Source organism: Maylandia zebra, linkage group LG20 (assembly GCF_041146795.1).
Source record: "Maylandia zebra isolate NMK-2024a linkage group LG20, Mzebra_GT3a, whole genome shotgun sequence".
In the NCBI taxonomy this organism is placed as follows: Eukaryota; Metazoa; Chordata; class Actinopteri; order Cichliformes; family Cichlidae; genus Maylandia; species Maylandia zebra.
This window is the reverse complement of record NC_135186.1, coordinates 30,399,422-30,422,772: the sequence shown is the minus strand read 5'-3', so window position 1 is coordinate 30,422,772 and position 23,351 is coordinate 30,399,422. Positions and strand designations below refer to the sequence as shown.

The following is a 23,351-nucleotide window of genomic DNA, read 5'->3' as shown; positions in this document are numbered from 1 at the left end:
AAATGTATTTTCCAACAGTGACCTGGCCAAGAATGGAGCAGAGATTGTACCAATTACAAATGCAGGCAAACAGGGAGATGCAACAAAAGGGTGAACACAATCTCCAGAGGGGTTCACTACAAGGGAAGTTCAACAAAGCTTCAAAGCATCTATGAAAGCGAATGCCATACAGATTTTGATTTTTTACACATGGAAGCATCCAGATAATAGGACTTGTATATAAAAATGAACTAGAGAAAAACGTATGAGTATATGGAAATGACCACTTAGCAGCAGAATACGAATGATAAATATTATGATAGGTCTATATTGGGGCTTTAATCCGCGAATTAAATGAATCCATCCTGCATTTCCTTTACCTTGAGAATGATGGGTGAGCCTGGTTTTTGCTCAAGGATGCCTGTGGTGCTGAGCGGTTCAAAGTAGGGGTTGGGGTAGTAGAGTAGGTTAGTGTTGTTGTAGACCAGCAGCGCTTGGACATTGTTGAAGATGAATCCAAACTCGTCCGCATGCTTCACGGTGTCCAAACCTGGATGGTACTCTGCCATCAAAGAAGGAGCAAAGCAGCTCATGCTGGTGGTGTTCAATACTTTACACACCTGGAGAGAGTGAACGAAGAGAAGAGAAAAAATGTTATGAAGAAACTTTCTGTGATGCTACTGGGATGTGTTGCACTGAAACAATCAACGCATCACGAAATGATAGCCTGTGGCCCTTTAAATGAAAGAAGAGTTGCAATTCAGTCATCCAGAATAAACTTGAACAGCTCAGAAAAGCTATGATTTCTCTTTTTCTTCTGGTCCTATAATCTGCTCCATCCTCTGTGTTCTGTAACCTAAAGTGCGATCCTAACTGAAACACATTGGTTTCAACATGAACCCTGCGGCGTGCTCACCAGCCTTATAATTGACCTATAAAGGCCAAATACTTTTCAGAAAAATAGGATTTATTTTCTGTCATTAAATCCATCTTTATTGTAGAGGAAGCCTCTATAAAATTGAAAATAAATTGCTCCAACAGCCTCACTAAAAAACACTGCAGGCCAACAACCACAAAAGGATGGAGGCATTTCTCCTCTGTCTCCTCTGGAAGAGGTTGAGCTATGGGTCTTTTATTACTTCTCTCAAGTTTGCCCAGATGAGAGGCCTGCTTTCCATCCATCCTCCCCGTCTCAGCTCTAGAGGGAAGGGGAGAGAGGATTGATTGCTGCACAGCACTCTGCTCCGAGAGGTTTTTATCTCCTTTCACTCCCTCCCAGCTCTCTCTCTGGGGAAGAAACTTAATTAGAGGTAAATATCATCAAAGGTGGTGAACGCTAGCGAGTACCACGCCTCCTACCTGTTGTCTCGTGCTCCAGAGAAAGCCAGAAAGATCGATGCAAACTCATTCTGTGTAGGGTACACCAATTGGATTTTGCCAGCATGGTGCAAGCTAAGTTGCAGGAGTGTGATCGCAGAGGTGGAAGAAGGGACTGGCATCTTTATTTAGTTTGCCCTCGGAAATAGACTGAAGATTATGTTCACTATGTAGCCTTGAATCTCATTCTTAAAATAAATTCAGATACAACTTAAAAATGCAACTACGGATTCAAATAAGTGATTATCTCTTTTTATCATTTAGCCTATCTAAAGTCAGAAAATGATACAAGTGACTGTCAGTAGTTGAGCGCATTGAAAAGGGACATTTTCTGGGGTCTGATGAATAGTTTAAACCAAATATCTTTGGTTTGCAGCAATAACGATACAATAATAAAAAGTGAAAGCGGCAAAAACTCTCACATTTTAAAAAGTTAATGTTTGCTGCTTTTAATTGTAATGGGACTTGATATTTGGTGATGCATTTTAAATCAGTTGTGCGAATGTATAATTGACTGACTAGCTGCCTGGAAATCTGCACTTGCTGCAAAACCTGGGTGATGATGCAATAGTCTTAGCAACATATCTGGAATATAGCTCTGTGTGCATGTGTGTGTGTGTGAAACTGTTCTTAGGTTTTGTCAATTTTCTTTTAATTTCTATATTTTACAAAGCACAGTAGCAGTGCATTAGCTTTGCAGAAAGATAAGCTCATGAAAATAGATAGCAAGGCCAGATAGGACACATGACATACTTTCACTAACTTTAGGTTCTGTGAAATCCCATTAACAACTAAAAAGTTACAGCATAAAAAAAGAAATCAGAATTAATTTTTTTTCAGATGCTTTATCATGCAGAAATGTCACTTCAAAGTGAGCTTGAATTAACTATTAAAATCTGCATAGCATAGTCCACATCCACAAATACAAGCCAGCAGGAAGAAAACTGTGTGAATGGTACCACTCAGAGACTCAAAAGATTCTGAGTGATTACAGAGCAAATATAGTGCTATATGAATAGATCAAGTTAATTAATTTTATCCACTCATATTTGTACTGCTGAGCCATCGAGCTTTCAATGTGGTCATCCTGGCTGTTTAACGTGTAAGCCCATATGATCACAGAGTGAAATAGGTCAAATTAACCAATGAAAACAGTATGTTCTGTTTTTAAATCAGGGTTAAAGGTTGATTGGACAGAAGACTTCAAGTTTAGTTGATATAGACTGCTTTCTTAATGTTAGCATAATGACACATTACACAGTATAGACAGGTCCATATGGGCCAACACGATCCTTGTGACTCCTGGGATGGAACAGTAAGGCATTTGCAAGTCAACTAAAGCTCTGACTACCATCTGCTCTGCCGTGGATGGATACTGTGGGCTTTTTTTGCACTGTCCTCACTTTCCTATTATGCTCTCTCGCTCTCTTTCTTAAATCTTTTCTTTCACCAAATCCTGCCAGGAAACTGCTCCTATAATGTCAGATGTTTTTCAGTGAGCGTAACATCCAAATCCAAAGTGATGGGTGAGTACTGTAGCGATGGGTAAATGGGGCAATGCGAGATTATTTTAAAAAATGATACTTTGGTTCCCCTCTGCGTAGGGCAACATGACACCTTTGCAGTATTTCTTCCTTTTAGCAGATCTGGATATTAGATATGTCCCAAATTCTGAATTACAAGCTTGTTTTCCTACACTCCATCTACGTCTCATCAATGATTGCTTCAGTCATAACAGTAAAGCAGTAAAACTTTACAATTAATTGTCAAATACAAATGGTACATCTCTTCCTGTAGGCCATGTGGCAAAAGAAGCTACAAGATTTACAGCATTGATAAAGTGAATTGAGGTCAACAGAAAGAGAAAATAATTGGAATCTCGGTCTCATTTGTCTTCTTTCTCTACTGTTGGATAGAGCCAGGGTGTTTTAAGGCAGTAACACTCCAACCCCTCTGGCTGAATATATTACCATGATCTACTGTGTGGATACAGCCCACTCAATCATTCAAAGGTCTCTGGCCAGGGTAGTGGTAAGAGAGAGAGTCAGAGCTAGCGAAGATACGACTGGCTGACTGTAGAGATGGAAAAAATACGATGGCTTCACAGAGTCAAAGGTCATCTGAAGGCTAACGTTTGATAGCTAGTCACTGGTTATTCTGCTGTTCCTATACTTGGTTACTCCTACACTATGTCTATTTTCCTGCCTGCCTGCTGTTCCAACCAACTGCTAATACTGGCATTAAGTCTAACTTCAGCTCTAATCAATCTATCCAAGATCTGTGTGGCTGTTAGCTAGTGGAGCCAGAAACCAATTTATCCCATAAGCACTGTTTCATATGGTGAAAGGTTTTCGTTTTGTTTGAAGCTAGTTACAGAAGTACACAGAAGAAATGCCACCATGGAAGCAGTGCTAGCCTTTGAGACTTTGGACATTTATAATGCCATAAATATCGATCAATAATCAGCTCATGATGCTAATACTGTTAAAATCACGTATAGCATTATAGGATACATAATTTCTATAGCTTAATATGCAAAATAATTCTAAAAATGTGAATCTAATTATGCAGTGATCTGCAGCCTCCTCTCGCAATCAGGCAGAGCAATCAGTACACTCATGCTGAACACCTTTTATGTTCAGTAGTAACCGTAAATGTACCTGACATGCCAAAGCCCGACACTCAGTCCAGGCATCTAAAGTATGGGACAGGGAAATATGCTAGAGCTGGGAAATAACCCTTTTAGCTTTAATCAAGATCATGATAAATGTTTCAATTGCGAATCCAGTGACAGATACAGAGCATTTCACAAAGAAAATTGTCTTTTTTCCTCTTTCCTGGTTTCTTTGTGAATCTATGCAGGTGACACAAGGGAGGGAGAGAAGAGAAGCAATTTAGTGGAAGACAGGTGATCATTTGAAGGCTGGCTGACAGACAGCAGCTCTTATTGCTATAGGCTTCTGTGCTGTTTGCCTTCCTCCCGTGACAAAAAGGGAAAGGGGTAGAAGGGCCTGGGAGGGTGGGATGAAGGATGGGTAATTGTAACCTTAGCATTTAATAGAAATTCATTCTCTGTGGCTGTGGGGGCAGTCAAGACGGTGACACAGTCGTCTTTTGCGAGGCACTAGGTGGGGAGTTGGATGAGACGAGGCAGGGTGGAGATGAACAACTCGCTTTCAAAGATTTGGAAACTGACATATCAGACACTACGGCACCCACACACAAGTCAAATTCCATTTCACCAGATTTTCTCTGTCTCACTCATCAAGTGTTTTTCTCTCCTCCAAATATAAAAACAGTGTCTTATGTGTCTTTTACTTCACATAAGGTCTGCATGTCAGTATCTCGCACGAGGATCCTGGAGCTCAGAAACCTCGGAACAGAATGATGGTTTTCATTCCAGAAATGTTCATTAAACAAGAGAGACACTTAAGGCCAATTTTAGACAGCTAATTTAGAGACAGTAAGTTGGAAATGCAATGAGAGTAAATCTATAGGGAATTGTGTATGTGAAGGATAGCTTTGAGGATGGTTTTGTGCATCCCTGCATCAATGTGAAATTCTATTTTATGATGTTTTTAAACATTGTATATATTGAAAATTTAAGGTGTGAGACTGAAATATTTCCAAACTAGTGTGTTTTTTCCATATATCAGAAAATGTATAGTGTGTATTTGTCAAGTCTTCTGATGTTGTCTTGCAAAGCAGAACTCACGCCACATATTCTGGCAATTATCCACAGTTAGATGTTAGTTTTTGAGAATCTTAGGCCATGTTGCATTAGCACAGAGTGAGTACAGATTGTGTTTTCACTGGCGGCATCAGGAAATGTCTTGAGATCAAGAAATCTTGTGCGGTGAAGCAAGCGAATGCTAACCACTGAGCTACCATGCTGCCACGGGATGATGCCAATCTAGAGGCAGGATACATGATGCCCACTCACTCACTGTGAATTCTCAAAAATTGACTGCTCTATTTTTACACCAGAATTAGCCATTACATGGACCTAATTACCCCAAATGATTTCAGCTTCAGTTCTTACTTACATCCCTGCTCGGTAATGTGCAGCGTGGGTCAGGGCCATAGTGCATGTGTGAAAATTGATTTTACAAAAGACGCACAGAAACTAAACAGATACACAATAATGGGCTCACCACTCTCTGTTCCTCAAACTCCCCTTTATCGTATTCATCTGCCCTCTCCACCTTATAGCAGACCACAGAGAGGAAATCCCATCCTCTTAATTAAACAAGGACCCCCAGGACAGGGGCTCAAATGCAATTTGTAACGATTTCCTTCAGACAAGTCTTTGATTATACAAGCGGTCTTTATGCTGACCAAAGACTTCTGACTGCAGTTAATCTTCCATTGAAAGTCATTATGAGCCTTCTTGCCTCCAACGATGCACACCTCTAACATTTTCCCCACTGAACCTTTTATAGTCTTGGTCAACTTCTACTGTCCTCCAGCTGCCTCTTTATCTTTTCTCAAACAAGTGAAAATGGTATTCGGGAGTCAGGAGAGCAGTGTAAATAAAACACCAAGTAGGTGGGAGGTGAGATGGTCAAAAAAAATTTAAGTAAACTCTATATTAAATAGTGCATGTGGATCACTCTCACCAACAGCTGCAATATTTATATGCTCTGGGGTCAAGAAGACTGGGATCAAGCATAAATCAGAGAGCGTAGAGGGCTAGAGGGCCTGTTAAGGACCATTTTACCTGAAGTAAATGTCACTTAGCTGCTTATATAGCATGGCAAGCTGGAAGTAGTATAGTAGAAGATTTCTACTACACATACAGGAGAGACTTTGTGGTTGAAAACAGATTAATAGTGAGTGATTCTTACATTGACAGACTCTCGGCCAGCATATTTCACTCTGATCCGGGGCTCTTGAACCACATCCAGATTAGTTCCCGTCACCATCAGGGGTGTGTGACCGCTGAATAAATGGAAGAAGTTAGACAAAATTTATTACAGGAGTTTTTATAATCATGTTTGTCAGATCCGAATTTCATTTTGTGCAGACTAAGAAAGAGAATATCTGAGAAAAAGACCCGCAGCAGTCCAAAGCCTATTGTAAACTTTCTAACTCTGATCTGTTTCTTCAAAGTGTTCCCCATCACTTGGGGAACAAAAAGCTTCATATCAAAAGCCATTTAAAGGTTAATTTGGGACAAAACAGCCCATGGAAGATGGTGATTAGAGATGCATTTTTTATGTTTTTACTATTCACAATCAAGTAGCGCAAAAAAATAAATAAAAAACAGACAGCTCAAATATATTAATATGCATAAACAGAGGAGGTGGAAAATTGCTGAATTCCCAGCCCTCCTGTAGCTGGTTGGATTTGTTAAAAATGGTTTTTCTGTTGCACTTGTCAATGTGGTTTGCTGAATAAAGGTTTAGGGTAAAGATCACTGTACCAGTAGTGAGTTACTGTGGACAGACTGTGTGCTGTCCGTGGCGTCCATAGATTATACACTCAGCAACTATGCAAAATAACTGCTCCGTGCTCGCTTTTCTTTCTGTCTTTCTACACAATTTGAGCTCCAATTTTTGAGACATTGAAAATCAGTTCACACTGTGTAATTTAAAATGGAATTAGATGGAAATTTAATTTATTTTCTCTTCCGAAACACAAAGAAAGCAAAACAGATATGTGGTTCCTATCAGTTTCTCCCTTCGTTATTCCTCCTATTCCCTTTGTGTTGTCATGATTTTGCTGCAGTGTGCCATACTCTCCATCTCTAAGCTCACGCCATCTGTTGTGGACTCACACCTCTGATAGCACATTGTTCTGTTATGCCATTGTTTCATCTTCATCCCTCTCCTCCTTTTAATTAGTAGTCTTCTATGTCTGTGTATCTATCTGCCAAAGACGTTCAACACATGGATCGACACTGCATTCAGTAGGAGAATCTCAGTCTCAAAAGTGCCCATCCTCTCCAATCAGTGAGCTTCACTTCTTCTATCAATTCCAGACTAATTGGAAAAGAACCGAACAGTAATTGAAAATGCAATATTGACTCGTCTGTTTATTGTTGCTGGCTTGGACTGATTGGCTCTAAAGCTTTGGATTGGGAAATTCTTGTCTACGTGTCAAAAGCTCAAGGCTGGTAGCTGAGGACACGAATAAAACTCTCATACATACAATCTGAGGAATGTGCATACCTTGCAATGCTCCAGTCTGGTTCAATGCGCTGTACAGTAGGGTCCTCTGTGTACTCAAAGGTGAGGCTCTCTCTGATTTGGGCACGATCCACGCTGACGCTGATCTGAACTGGGCCGACTCCAGACAGAGAAGGGGCAGAGTAGCACACTATCTCTGTCTTTGTCCTTCTACACAAAAAAATAAGAACACCTATATAAATCTGTAGCAAAACGAATGAATATGAGAAGACACAAACTTGATTTATATGAGCAAAAAAAACATACTATTTTTTTCTGTGAGACCTGTTCTGTAATTATCCCACTCAAAACATGACGAACAGGTGCACTCAGTGCACATTAACATGCAGTCAGTACTTTCAGCTCTCATACATCCTTCTAAAACATGCTTTCTCCTCCCTGTACAAGACTTTGTGATCTACACACAAACCCTCAGAATTTGTCCAAATTCATTAGTAGAGTGCTTGTAGTAGAACAGGCCCACATCTACCTCTTTCTCCCATGACAGGAATACAGTGAAGAAGCTGTAATTAGCCCCATATCTCATTAAAGTTTACTTGACTCCTCAACCTTACAACATTACAGTCAGAACACTGTGGCAGGGCTTAAAATAGGTGCCTCCAGGAGTGGAAATCAGAAAGAGGGCATGTATGAGTAACTAAAAGACGGCAGGAGGGATGGGTGTAGAGAAATGGAAGCAACTTGCGAGACTGAGAATTAAAAAATTTGAGGGATGGGGGAGAACAGATAAACTAATTAGGAATGGGAGAATGAAGAGAATGAGAAGGATGGGGCTAGATAAAAAAAGGAAGATATTATTACAAGGTTTGATGCAGTAGGTCATCAAAACCTTATTAGAATTTACACAAGTTTTAACAAAGGTATAAAGAGGTTCCCCTTGGGGGGTATTCGCAGTATAATATCAAAGGAAAAAAAACCCCAAAACAAAAGAATAAAGACATAGAAATGCTGCTTATTTAATGTGAATAAATCACTATCTTGACAACACAAGCTGTTGTTTTATTTATTTATTTACTCTTAAAAATTGCTAATAGCATGCCATATAGCCAACATTTTCTGACAGTTATGCTGGAGGGCAAAAACTTAGCTAAACTAATTCAAATCATTTTTATACTATGAGAAACTGCTATTTGTGCTATGTATGGAAATTCATGGCATTTATGGTGACTGGATTAGTTTAACTCCACAATATCAACATAAACGTTTCGTGTTTCCACCATGATGTGCATTTCCTCATTCTGCAGACTCTGTAGCAGCACATATGCAGGACAATTATGTTGGAGATTAAGATCTCACCCAAAGAACTCGCATGTCTGGTTTCCAAACTTAACGTTGACACTGCTGCCGGCACCGAGGTTTTCTCCCATTATAGTTACTTTAGTGCCCCCAGACTCTGGACCTCTTCTAGGAGACAGGCCTGTGACAGTTGGAGTCTAAAAAAACAAAACAAAAAACCACAGATGCAGAAAGAGAGACATTAAGACAGACTGTCAGAGTCATTTAAAATGAGGGAAAGGAACAGGAAGAAATGACACGAGACCAGCAGACAGATTAAAAGATATATGCATTTTACAGTAAGCAGGGAAGCATCTCTGTTGTAACACTCAGTGTTATCACTAATTTCCAGCAAATTACAGTTATTCGTATTGTCAGAGTGATGGCAGTGAACTGCAGTACAATAAAGCCTTAGTGTCCTCTTATAGATTCCACTACTGGGTGCCCTGCATTGCTGGGTTGCATCTGAGTGGAGCTTTTTTAAAGACAATCTGAAAATAACGAATGCTTTCAGCGGCGTGCAGCCAGGATGCTGTCACACAGACAGATGGAGTAATATTCAAGTAGACAGCACACATACACAGGAACACACGTACACACATAAAAGCATCTGTGTGCACACACCTGTATCTGAACAAACATAAAACAACCATTTTAAAAGCGACTAAATGCACACTGTCATTTACAATGTCCCTTTGTCTACAAGGTCACGTAGGGAATATGTCTTGTCTGAAGAATGCTCCTGTGATGATGCAGTCTTTTTTAGGTGCACTGCAATAGAAGGGAATTGTAAGCGTTGCCAATTCTAAGCTCTGTGAAGTAATCTCAGAGGAATTCCACTGCTTCCCAGAGTAGCAGCCGTATCACTGGTGAGAAAAAGTGGCCAAGCCTGTGTTACAGAGCCAAGAGCATCATGCTGACAAAACTCAAAACTGACAGCGACGTGTGACATCCAGGATGCAGGATAGTGCAGGTACTCTGAAAACAACAGCAGTAATTACTGACTGCTGTTAATAGTTAAAAGAGTGCTAATTGTGAAGGTGTGAGAGAGTGCTAATGAGAAAGCAGATTAACTGTTAGGTGCAGGTCAGGTAGACAGCAGATATCTGAGAAAAGGAAATGTGTGCGAATGTGTGAGGATGGCAAGTACACACAGACTGTACATAAAAGCTGGAAATAGCCATATACTAAGTATATGGCTATTTATATAATTATACAATATATAATTATATATATATAGTTATATAATATATTTAGTTAGTTGTACATAGATTCTTTTTAGCCATATACTGGCTAGATCACAAGTGTTATTTCAGAATACAATACAAATGGAGTTTAATTACACTCATACCACAAAGGAGTAGAGTTGTGAGGAACGAGCCCGGAGTTCTGGTTTGCACTCTCCGACACAGAGCTGTACTGGACCCGGCATACTGTCCGCATGGGCCATATCCATCTCACATACGATCCTGCAAAAGACAGTTAAAATGGGTTTCCAATTAAAATGACTTCAGGAACAGAAGTATACTCCCATACTTGAAGCGGGAATTCAATTTTTTTTTTAAAAAGTAACATTAAACTTAAACATGGTCTTCATGATTTAATGCTTAAGCAACGTTGTAGAAAAGAATATTCAAAGCACTTCGCTGCTTGATATTGATATATCTTCTGCTCTAATTACAATATCTTTTGTAGTTTCATTCATTTCATTACATGACACAGTCAGACATCGATGACAATCTTTAAATGAGACCATGTCTGCTCCTCTTTTGGCACTCCAGCATGCTGCACCTGAATGTAGTAAATTTCCCACTAACAGCTAGCCCTCCCCAACAGTGGTGGTGCTGTGCCAGTACAGCAAGACTAATGTTAATCATGCAGCAAGATCAATACCGTTCCATCATATCATGTGATCAGGTATCTCCCAGCACTGCAGGTGACTAGATCGAATGACATAATAAAATGAGAGCGTCTATTGATCGCTGGTGCCAGGGAGTAATAAAGTACAAGAAGCAATCACAGTGTGGAAAGAGAGATGGAATATGTGGGGGAGCAGATGGCAGGGGCAGGTAGGAGCGGAGCTGATGAAGCAGAGCAGATGTATTGTTTCTCCAGCACTGATCATCTGAATTACAACAAATGACTTTGAGAGCTTTGTTGGATGAGCTATGTGGACGAGTGTAGCTAAAGGAGGATTTACTTGCTGACAAACCTAATAATATCCTCTTACTGCACCTCACAAAAACAGAGACTCGCTTGCTTCCTACCTGAAAGCAAAACTGTACTGGCCATTTGCAAAGTTACAGATTTATGATAATAAGTTGGGTTTTTTGTGGGGTTTTTTTTTTTTTAATTTATCATTCATTTTCTCTGTGGATCTTCGCAATTAAGTCTGCTAAAAAAAACAAACAAACTTGCAGGTTACTTTTAAAATTCATTCATACAAATAAGGTTTCAGTTTGGAATCTACAACAAAAAATGCTGCAGAATAGTCTCAGTCCTTAAAAAAGTACTTTTTGACAGCTGGAAAAAAGGAACAAACAAAAGTTCAGACTTTTTCTTCAAAGCAGGAGTAGCTTTCACACACACCTCTGAAGTAGTAACATAAAAGACACATAAATATGTATGTTTTTTTGTACAGTCCAGTCCATCATAGGGTGGCTGATGACTGAATTAAGACTCAAAACAAACACCAACAGTCAGCTAAGGACATGCGCATAATGAACCTAGAGGCAAAATACAATCCAAAGGTGCTGAATAAAAGTCCAGCTCAGTATATCATCTGGACGACTTCATCTCCTTCAAAGTTGGACTTAAAAGGTTATAGGTTAGTTTTTTAATTTTGCACAGTCAATTTTTTTTTCTTTACCCGCCATATAAATGAATTCCCCAGCTTGTCCCCAATCGCATTAAAGTGCTGTCAGATCAGTGTGCTGCACACAAAGTGTCTCCTACAGCCAAGTGGATTTTAATTACAGCTATACAGCTACTCAATGCAGGGCAAGGAACCACAGAAATACTCTATGCCATGTGAGCTGTTATAGCTTTACTACTTTATTACCGCATCACAGTAAACAGTAGTAGCAAGTGTGCACATGTGACTGCGAGATATGTCTTTGTAACACCATGCAGAAGTTAAACTATGCGACTTATAGCAATGGCATCACGCTTCGCTGTTCTCTTTCTGAGGGCACAAGTAGGTCAAAGAAAAAATTAGGGTTAAAGGCTCCTCTGAGAACCATGCCAGTGATAGGCTGCATGGGTGTTGGTGTGTGGGTTCATTCACATGTGGGTTCATGCCTGTCATCTTTTTTAGTGAATTGCTATACATTTCATTCTTAACACCATTTTCTTACAGATTTAAAGTCAGTAGAGAGAGAATTTCACTTTAACTGAAAGAAAAGCCAATTATTTCTGAGTACTTGTCTCTCCTAAAGAAAACTATAAATATTATAATAAAATTTCTAGAGAGCTGTGGTGGCTGAAGGGTCCAATAATAAAGGTTATAATAGCAATGTTGTACTATTTTAATAGACTATTCCTCATATCCTATTGATTTTCCGTGGTACAATTATCTAACCTGTAATTGCTCCATAATGTGTATTTTTGTTCCTTCTGCATAAAATGCTTAAAAATCATAATAGAATAGCTTTTTTTATAATGAAGTATTGCCTTTCCCTCAACAATGAAGCTCAATTCCCAAAGGCAACTCAACCTAACCCTAGTCTAAATATGTACATATATATTTTTAGGGTAAACTAACACACTATCTATACATACATCTATCTTGGGAGGGCTAACACAACCTGAGATTAAACAACCATGAGGCGCTGGGTCTTTAAGTCTACACACGTTTGTGTGTCTAGCCAAGGGGGTGGTGGGCAAGTTGGGAAGCATGGGCCACGTTTCATTAGTTCAGGGTGAACGGGACAGACTTTACCATGATGTACACACAGCATGGGACAATTAAGGAGGTAAACACAAGTAAACACACACAGCTGTTATGGGATTGTTGCTGACTAGATGAGCTACACAGAGAGAACTGGGCTACTGTGCTGCAGGGAGGGAAAACAGCAATGTCAAGACCAGACTGTTTGGACCTGCTCCAGTCTTCATTAAAGCGGGAGATTGTGCAACACACATATATAGTTTAGAGCTTATTAGCTGTTACAGCACATAAATAATGTATCAAAACCTAAGGCTAGATGCATGCTATTATGAGAGTTAATAACGGATTGAATGCATCCCTATGTTCAATATTAATTAAATAAAAGAACATGAAATAAATTATAATTTTTTTTTTTTTAAAGTTACTGAATAATTACTTAAAACCTCGGTCACTCTGTCATTTTGTTTTTTCCTACTTTTATACACTTGTAGGAACAGCAAATATAGTCCATTTAGAATATTTTGCTACTGTTAGCAAGTGAGAGGGCATATGGCCACACCGTGTGCAGCAATTCCTATAAATAACTGTTATTACATACAATGTACATATACACTTTCTGCAAATGAGATCTGCTTATAAACTGGGAGGGTTGGTTGGAAGAAACGTCATGTTTTCACTTAACTTGAAGGAATAATTGTGTTTGTAATTAAATGTTGTGTAGTTATCCATCAATAATAAGTATTAGCAATAGTTTTGAAATGATCATTCCTGTTTGGATCACTTACTGTTCAGCAATGATGTAGCCATCCTCTACAGGGGTACACCTCACTCCTGCCACCTCTACATTGCCGACCATATCTGAGAAAGCCAGACCAAGGTTTGTGCCATGGATGGTCACCCGGGTGCCTCCCTCTGGGGGTCCAGCCACTGGTGTTACCTATAATGTTGGAGAGAAACTAGACATCAAATGATGTTTTTGTCTTCAGGGATGCGGCGGGTTTATAGAAACACATAAATGCGTACAGGTTTCTGTATGTGCTCAAGGGTAAATATGCTCTTTTGGTCCAGGTGGCTGTAAAAGCAATTAAGTGTACTCCCCAGTCCTACATCCACAAAATGTCAGAACATGCCATGAGTCACTGTGCCAAGAGCAACTTCTAATCACAACAGCACCTAATGACACTTGTTTTGCAGCTCTTCTTGTTAAAATGTGGCATTATACCCATCCACACACCATGCATACATAATCACCAGTGAATACAAAGGTTTTTTTTCTTTTGCAATTTCGTTCTCCTGCAACAGCAAATCTTTTAAAAAAAAGGAACTTTGGGATAAAGACGAAGCTGTTTTTAACACTCAGCAAAGCCACCTGCTCAGAATCTACCCTGCTTAACATGGATGTTAAATCTAACAAGGGGGGATACTAATGATTAGCGAAGACCACCTACTCATAAAATGCAATATGGCTGCCCAGCATGACCTTGGCACAGGGTGGCACAGTGCCTTCTGTGCTGCAGAGTCCTGTTGAGGCACCAACCTGGCCATCACACAGCCATTTAAACACAAGAGGACAAGATAAGGAGGAGGAGTAAAAACAAAAACGAGAACACAGAATGAAATGGAAAAAAGGTTAGAAAAAAAAGACCAAAAGAGTAGGCAATACTGTGCAGTCACCAAAGGAATACAGAAAAACCAAGAGAGGAGGGCAGCAGGGAGGATAGACTGTCACTTTGCTGTGTGGGGCTGCTATGCAAACAATCAATACGCTATTACTGACCATGCAAGCAGAAGGGAAAAAACAAGAGTCAGTTGTACCCGCTCACTGAACTGCAAACCCCCACGTGATGGCAACCCTTTAAGACTTGCTGTACACCCTCTATCCCCACCCCCAACACCCACTAGGGCATTGCGGCTTCCGTGTGGGATGCTGGCATTGTAATCTAGATTCAGTGGACATTAATTGCTCTGGATGTAAAGTAAGTGTGTCACTGCAACGCCTGAGGGGCCTGAATACATGAATCTTTTAGCACTGCTTGGGCATGCAGGGTATAGAAGGGGGGAACATAATGGCTAAATATATCCATGTCAGGCGATGGCAGCAGCTATTCGAGTAGACTTAGTGATGGTTACATAAGCAACGTGAGGGCCTGTGAGAAAACAAGGGAGGGGAAAAAAAGAAAGGAAAAGCACGAAGAGGAAGGGAATGGAAGAAAGAAGAGTGAAAATGGGGTGAGCAGCGGGGGGAAGTGGACGCAGTTTCGGTCCCATCAGACAAGACGGGTGACAGGTGAGGCAGGGACGGTGACAGGACAGCAGTGCTGTATCACAGACGGGCATGCTAAAAGCTTGGGAGTCCTCCTCCTTCTACTTAGAGACTGAAATGGACACTTCCCATGGTGGACCAAGGACATGATGATAGTCCAGTTCACGCAGAAAACCCATTTCCCTGAGTTCCCCACTGACAGACAGAGCCTTGATTCATCTGGATCATGGAAAAAAACTATCACTTCAAAGATGCACCAGGCTGTGAGGCATAAGAGAACTTCTGCTCTTTGTCTTTGTGTCTGCATTTCTAACACATACAAAGGAACCAGATCTATAAAGAATTTTTTTTTGTTTACAAGACTGATTTGATTGCCAATCACATTAGTTCTAATGGTCTTTATAGACAAATAAAAGTAGTCATATATACTATCATCTGGTAGCATAGGTTTGTGTTTATATTTCACTGCAAAATTATCTTGTTTGCATCACTCTTTCTTTGTTTTCTTCCCATCCATCATCTTATCTCCCCAGGCCATGTGACACATCTTCCTCTTCCTCTAGTTTGCTTGTTTTGCTTTACCAAACTGTATTTCAGAAGGGAAAAGGAAGCGTTGCTGGTCATGCACACACACGCCCTTCTGCCCCAGCTCCCTTTTCCCACCCAGTGCTGCCATGCCATGCTCCCTATGTAATCCTTTTAGCAGCAGTGCTGCTGCCCGCCTGGCATTGTCACACTGTCAATAGAGGGTAATTCCCAGCAAACAGGCAGTCAGCTTGCAAGCCACTCTCCCTGCTCCTACTCATGCAGTCGCTCTGGCATAATGTATCTCTCTCTGGCCAAAAGACCATGAAAAGAATAAATGAAAAAACAGTAGAATCATTAGAGATAAAAATGCATGGCTTAAGTAAAAAAAAAAAAAAAAAGACATTCTGATGTACAAGAATTCAATTTCCAGAAAAAAAAATGCTGGCTAGTTTTGAGAAGACACCTTGTTATTCTGAGAAATAACAAAAACTATGGCGACAGAGAGAAATGGGCTTCAATGTGAATAACCTGGGGCTGTCTGTCAGCGTGGTGCTGACATATTCAGCTGAAGTAATGGCGGGGAAAGATGTGCTGATGCAGCCAATGCTAAACTCAATACATAGAGCAGAGTGCAATACACCAACCGAGCTGCCTTCGGGCTATGCAAGCCAAGCATGTCACTGTAACTATGGCAGCTGACCGAGCCCGGTGGAATTCAGCAATAATAATATTCCTCATTTACTATTAAAATCTATAATACGAAAAAAATCTACTGTATGTTCATTATTATCTACTTTCAATAAAGCTTAGATATACAGGGAGTGCAGAATTATTAGGCAAATGAGTATTTTGTCCACGTCATCCTCCTCATGCATGTTGTCCTACTCCAAGCTGTATAGGCTCGAAAGCCTACTACCAATTAAGCATATTAGGTGATGTGCATCTCTGTAATGAGAAGGGGTGTGGTCTAATGACATCAACACCCTATATCAGGTGTGCATAATTATTAGGCAACTTCCTTTCCTTTATTTGTTTTTTGTTAAGTTGCCTAATAATTATGCACAGTAATAGTCACCTGCACACACAGATATCCCCCTAAAATAGCTAAAACTAAAAACAAACTAAAAACTACTTCCAAAAACATTCAGCTTTGATATTAATGAGTTTTTTGGGTTCGTTGAGAACATGGTTGTTGTTCAATAATAAAATTATTCCTCAAAAATACAACTTGCCTAATAATTCTGCACTCCCTGTATAGGATACGATCTTTTTATGCCCTTAAAAACACCACAGTGGGAGATTTCTGTTTTTCCCAAAGCTCTATGTTTGGCTTTTGAAATTAAACAACCTTTGATATCATTTAGAAGCTTGCAGATAATCTCTTTGTCTTGCCACTCAGACTAATTCTTAGCTCAGACTAATTCTAGCATGTCACATTTAATTGTGAGAAGCATTTAATGGGCTTCATAAAACCCCAATGATCGCTTGTTCCAGAACAAACTGCATCCTAAATACTTTATAGAGTCTTAAATGTCTTGTAATAGGCTAAGACATATTGGTCACAATGAAAATGAGCTGAAAACAAGTAAAAAACAAAAGAAGACTATGTAAAAAAAAAACAAAAAACAAGACCTGTGATTTGAATGGGGAATTGTAACCTATCATCTGGTTTGCATGTGAATCTGTGGGGTGCTGAGCAATATTTTATTCTTCAGCTGGCAGATTTAATAAAGGTCAGCATCCATACAGTACAGAAGCACTCTCGGGGTTACAGCAGTAAGCAGAGTTCAGTTGTAGTCTGATAACAGCTGACAGGCCTGCTATCCCCGTGGAGTTCAAAATATCAACAAAAAGCATGCATTCACTTGCATGTTTGAGGAAGAAAGAGAAAAAAGGAATCCCATATTTTTTCTTTCCTAAGGCTATAGCTAGATGTTTATATTTACTGTCACTAGAGGCAGGGGAGCTTCTTTGCTATACAGTTAACTCATACAGAAACCACGGCCGAAGCGTATTGAGGAAACGCCTTTCATATGCCCATCTAACTCCCAGCTTCATTTGATGTTGTTCCCTCTGCTGTTAGCAGGGGCTTACATCTCTTCAATATTAATGGCCTGTGGTGGGAGGCACCGTGGCACTTAATAGAAACATTAATTATTCAAAAGGCCTATCTTGTGGAAGGCACATCTACTAATGTGTTAGTATGTATACAAATCAGCTCTTGATGGGGGCTTTGGTGCATACAATCAAAACCAAATTTATTAATAAATTCAGCCCAACAGGGGGATGTCGGCTTCTTAAAGAAACTGTAATCACTGAGAGACGGGAGGGGGGTGGGGGCGGGGGGGTGCTAGGACGACGCACGAATGATGAGCGCCGGCTTCACTACCAATGATGAGTAGAAAATAGGTGTGTCTGTCTGAAGTACATGCTCACGCAGAGTTGATTTTGCCACCTACAGCCATAAACAGATCTGATTTTAGATTGGCCTCAGGAGCCCCCCACGCCCAAACTTCCCCCCTACTCCCCGGCTCCTTTGTTCTTCCCACCTTTGATGACTTTACATCTCCCCCTCAGTCTTTTGTTGTCTTGCTTGAATCGTTTCACCTCACCCAAACCATTCATACTTTCACAAGTGTAGTTTTTTATTTTTCTTCCACTTAAACGGAAAGACTGACCGTGTAGCTCTGCTTCTGTAATATATTGTCAATCACTGGTTTTTGATAGAAGTGCTAATTGAAGAATAATATAAAAATAATAATTATGCCAGTCATTTCCCCTGTGAGCTTTTTCCTTTGGCTTGCCATGTCATTTCAAAACCGGTTTGTTACATTCTGTAGTTTTCAGATTTGCTTTTGACATCATTGCTTAAACATTGGACAACTGATGGATGCAGTATAGATATAGTAATGCAAGGTTCTCAATGTTTAAGCTTACTTTTGGTTACATGTTTTATTTATTGCTTCTTTTGTGCTCTTCACTATTGCAAGTCCCATTGCATGATGTGTCAAAGTCTCAAACTCATCATAATGGATGTAATTTGGCAAAAAGAGTCAGAAACAGTTAAACACAGAGACACAAGAACAAAAAACATGGAGGTATAAGACAGCAGGGAAAAGAAAAAAGAAGATCGGTCGGACTTCATCAGCTTGCCTATTTTTCGTGATTATTTGCGTGTAGTATAGCAAATCAATTACCCAAGTTGTTAGCTTCAGTTTTTAATTGGCTAGAGTTACATGTGGGTATGTAGTGGAGGAAAAAGAAGCTAAATGAATAAATGTGGAGGCAGATAGGTCTGGTAGGTTAACCACAATGCACTGGTGTGTTACCAAGCTAATTAAATAGTCGGCCCCTCCTGGCCTGACTCCTCTGTGACAGCAGACCGACAGTGGGGGCTTTGAGTAAGCAAAGGTCTGCTTGTGGAAAACAAATAAGCACTTCCAGGTCATGATCCCGATCTTGCTGATGTGGAGGACATCCAGCTATTGGGTTCTAGTCATGTCTGTGAAAATTCAGCATGACAGAAAAAACAAGAAGGAGCACCGCTCATTCACTTGGTTATGGATGCAAAGATAATTAAAAAAAAAACTACGATTACTTGCTTGTGAAATTCCCTTTTTAACAGTTATTGGTGCCAAAGAAACTTTCAAAGGGCTGGAATAACCTTGTGTGAGGACAAAAGACATTAAAATCTATGAGCAGGGAGCTGTGCCTATGCACAAAGAGAAAGCAGATGTCAAAGAGACAGCCCTTTAAAACTACAAATCTCAAGCTCTATTTCTGTGCGTGCATGTATTTGTGTGTCCTTGCCCTTGGATAAGTCCTGAAGATGAAAAGAACTCTCATAAGAATAAGCACCTGCGAGTATAACACATATAGCCGCACAGGTACATAAACAGCCATACATATAATTTTTGTTTTTAAGCAAATAAAGATAGATAAACACAGAAAAAGAAAAGGCAAGATAAAAGGACAGACAGAAAGGCAACAAACATTTAAGGATGTGCAGGCATTTGGTGGGCCAAGCACAGTAGGGAGCCTATTGAAGGTTTATTCTCATTCTTTCTGAGTCCACACAAAACCAAAGTAGAGTAGAACAGCTGCTTCTCATGCAACACCTTGTTCTATCTTGTACAAGATAAAAATTTTAATTTATCAGAGGTCCTATCCATCTCTTTAAAGAATCCCGCTATTACCGCTTCAACTTAAATGTTAAAAAACAGCATGCCAGAGTCAAGTGTATTCTTATTCTGCTGCAATTTAGTGATCATGATGTGCTTTGGAGAATACCGAACAGGTTTTTCACTTTGTAACTGCCTTGCCACTGGCACAGATGACAATGTCTTATTAAGCCGTTTTAAGCTGTCTGAGCTGTTAACTTTGAATTTTAAGTATACTTCTACAGTCTCAGCTGAGCGCCTCATGACCCTCTGTGAAAGAACTGTGACAAGATGCAAGACACACCTTGCAACGGAAGCTGATAATTACATATCGATTGACCGCTGGATCTGTGTGGGCAGGTAGGAAGGACAGACGAGGGATTATAGGTACTGACCTCAGTGATGCGTGGGTTGGTACACTTCACATTCTTGCTGGACAGGTTCAGCCAGCGGGTTGTGTAAGGGTTGATGGGGGGGCAGTGGTGCCTCAGTGTACACCTTCCCTCACCACTGCACCAGCCACACTGGAATTTCCTCTCTGCCTTTAGACACATGCCGCAGCTGTCCCGCTGGGCTGCACACTTGTACAAGTGCACTGTGGGATGACATGGGCAATACAGTGAACATACCAATAAGTATTGCTGTTATTGTTAAAAGGAAAACTGGTAGATAGTCTGCTATGAGTAAAATATTTTTCAAATTTCTTAAATACTCTACAAATGATTTGACATGAATACATACAAATGCTTTTGTGACCTCTCACAAAAAAATGGAATATTTGCACCAACAAAAATATCCCAAAAATGACAGCGTCCATCCTATTTTCTAGCAGATATTGACATCAGCATCTTTTGTTCTTACCTTTAATATTTTCTGGGTTGTCAATAATAAAGTTGCCGTTCCACACCACTGAGAAATCCACAGGAAGCTCACTGATTTTCATTCCTTCATACAGATACTAGAGGCCACAGAGTGATGAAGAGGGAGAAAGAGATAGAGATTGGGATAGAAGCAGAAAAGAGAGGAGGATTTCAATGGGAAGTCTGGGAATTTGAATCCCCGTGAACCCAAGTGGAGACAGTACTGTGTCCTTCCAATATTACCCCATACTTACATCATCTCAGTATCTGAGGAGCAGACAAAGTGAAAAGCCACAAGATATGGGACAGCTGGGCAGGAGCTTGAGCTTCCCTCTGGCCTTTATTGATGCTGTGCTTAACTGCCTCCCATGCGCTTAATTCTAGCCTGACTTTCATTGCCCAAGTGTGTTTTTGTGTTTGTGTTTGTGTGTGTGCAGGAGAGAGCGAAAGACTGGAAAGTAAAACATGCATGCCTGTGGTACCTCTGGGAATATACTACAGAAGTCAGCAGTATATTGACTTCTGAAGGCAGACTCGTGCTACAGTCTTCTTCTGTATAATTATCTATGATGATGGCTACTATTTCTCCACTAACTAAATAACATATACACACACACACAAGCATACACATGGTATGGGATTCAGGCCATTATCTGTTTTTGTATACAGTATTTAAAATGTGTGCGTAATTATATAATGGAGAATTACAGACAAATCAAATTACACATCATCAATTTCACTCATATTGTCTCAATGTGAAAAGGCACCGCACAACCTACCGAACTGTTCTGGCACTGTACACTGGAGCTGTTGAAGCGGAGGGCAGTGACTCGGTGGCTGACCCCCTGGATGTGCAGGACGCACTCATAGCCCCGCTGGCCAGACTGGGGCTGTGGCAGATTCTTGGCCTTCAGGGTTATAGGCTTCACCTCGCCTGCTGGGATCAGAATTTCCTCAGAGCGCACTAGCTGGGGACAGTCCTGGAAGGATAAAGCAGAGAGGGTCCACGAAAAAGAAAAACGTTCCACTTTCATGTTTAGCAAGACAAGGAGAACAAAAGAACTTTGCAATAATGGTGAAAAAGGAGGATGATTATAAGTAGGAAACACAATATGTGGAATTAATGTGGAAATTAATTCTAAGTTAGAATTTATAACTGATTTCTGTGACCTTGGAAAGCTATGAGCTGCGTTGAAATACACATTCTCAAGAGAGGAATTATGAAACTGCTCAATTCGTCAAAACTGAGAATGGTATCAGTAGTCAGTGGTTTAAAGTATTCAGTAATAATGGAGGTCGTTGCTATTTGAAATACTCTGAGAAAACTGCCTTTATGGCTTTACACAATGAAGCTTCACTCTTAATGGCCTTTAGCTTTGTGAATCTTTACATCTCAAGTCAATTAAAGTATAGATACAATATCATAAGGCGATATTCAAATATACCTTTAGATTGTAGGGTTGCTAAAATAAAATAGCTGTTCCTGATGTCATAGAGAAAGGCTGGTCTTAATTCATAATTGTGAGTACTGCATCTAATCTTACCACTGAAGCTCTGTGTGCCATGCACAGCAAATACATATGAACTGAGGCAATGCAAGCGGGCTACTCATATATGTACAGAAGAGGGATTATTAACAAGTTTTTTTTAATACAAGTGAATGGGTTTAAATGAATAAAGGCAAACACTTAAAATCCCAGTAGTGTAAATGTGCATAGCTAGTGACATAGTGATCATTATTGATGTGGTCAAAATGATCTTGTGTCATTGTTAAGACATGTTAAGCTCAGTAACTCCAAGGATAATAGACTGTTAATTGCTATTGCAGAGAACAAGAGCTCTGAATGAGTAGCACCACTTCAGAAATAGAAAAGCTTAGATGGCTGTCTTTCTGAAGACATGCCCCGAGGCTGACACAGAGCTGAAACGCAGTGCAGGAGGCAGGTAGAAAGAAACCAAGTGCAAATATGCAAAAGGAAGGGTGAAAGAGAGAGAGGAAAAGATGGATTAGGTTATAAGTCCGTGTGTCTGTGCATGTGTGTTCCACCAACCTCAGAAGCGTTGACCCGTCCCTCCTGGAAGGAACAGCTGGAGGGGTCATGGGTGCACAAGTTGCGGTATTTGCACCAGTGGCACCGGAAGGCACTGTTCACACATGACAGACACCTGCAGGAACACACAAACACACACATGCGCACACACTGAGTGAAAGGGGGGAAAAAAAAAGAACAGTGCAGTCAAGGAGGGACGAGTTTGCCAAAGTAGGGGGAAGTGCCACATAGGAAATGAGTTCATGTCCCAAGTGGGCACCTGCTGTTGTTGTGCCCTTGTGGTTGGCACAGTACCTAATAGCTGCTAGGCCAAATTCTCCCTGCATACATTTTCCTCTACCATATATTAATACGTGTGACATGTGTGAATAGGACACCACAATCACAATAAGAAAGAGAGAGATGGAGAGGTGGAGTGTTATACTAGTAAGATAGCAGTAATGAGGATAAACGTGCACTTTCCAACACTGTATATAGAAACTATATAGATGAACAGAAGGTGAGATGAGTCAAAACAAGAATGGCCAAAGAAAACCAGTTGATGGGAAAATACTAGGTACAAGACATGCTATTCTGCATGTTACTAAAGCAAACCAAGGCAAGCACAGCACTCACTTTTAATAGACTGTGATGAGATTTTACTGTGCTATGTATTTTTGAGCAGTTGTTCAAAAGGGGTGGGCTGGGGGGGTTGTCACAACTGGTTCTCTCTTTCGTTGTCTCCTTTTTGCACATATGCTCATTGTGAAATATTATCACTGAGGCAAAAATCATCAGA

General features: G+C 40.3%; 1 protein-coding gene across 3 annotated transcripts in view; it reads right to left on the bottom strand.

The window, feature by feature from the left end:
* plxna2 (plexin A2) overlaps window positions 1-23,351 on the bottom strand; it is a 160,418-nt gene that overhangs the window by 30,209 nt on the left and 106,858 nt on the right. For all 3 annotated transcript variants that reach the window (XM_004560401.3, XM_004560399.3, XM_004560400.3), the window contains exons 9-18: window positions 22,574-22,688; window positions 21,302-21,502; window positions 20,524-20,620; window positions 20,058-20,257; window positions 13,497-13,648; window positions 10,174-10,291; window positions 8,844-8,980; window positions 7,530-7,697; window positions 6,204-6,297; window positions 360-599 (exon numbers count right to left, since the gene is read on the bottom strand). In XM_004560401.3, the coding sequence (XP_004560458.1) occupies window positions 360-599; window positions 6,204-6,297; window positions 7,530-7,697; window positions 8,844-8,980; window positions 10,174-10,291; window positions 13,497-13,648; window positions 20,058-20,257; window positions 20,524-20,620; window positions 21,302-21,502; window positions 22,574-22,688 (1,522 nt within the window). The remainder of the gene's footprint in view (window positions 1-359; window positions 600-6,203; window positions 6,298-7,529; window positions 7,698-8,843; window positions 8,981-10,173; window positions 10,292-13,496; window positions 13,649-20,057; window positions 20,258-20,523; window positions 20,621-21,301; window positions 21,503-22,573; window positions 22,689-23,351) is intronic.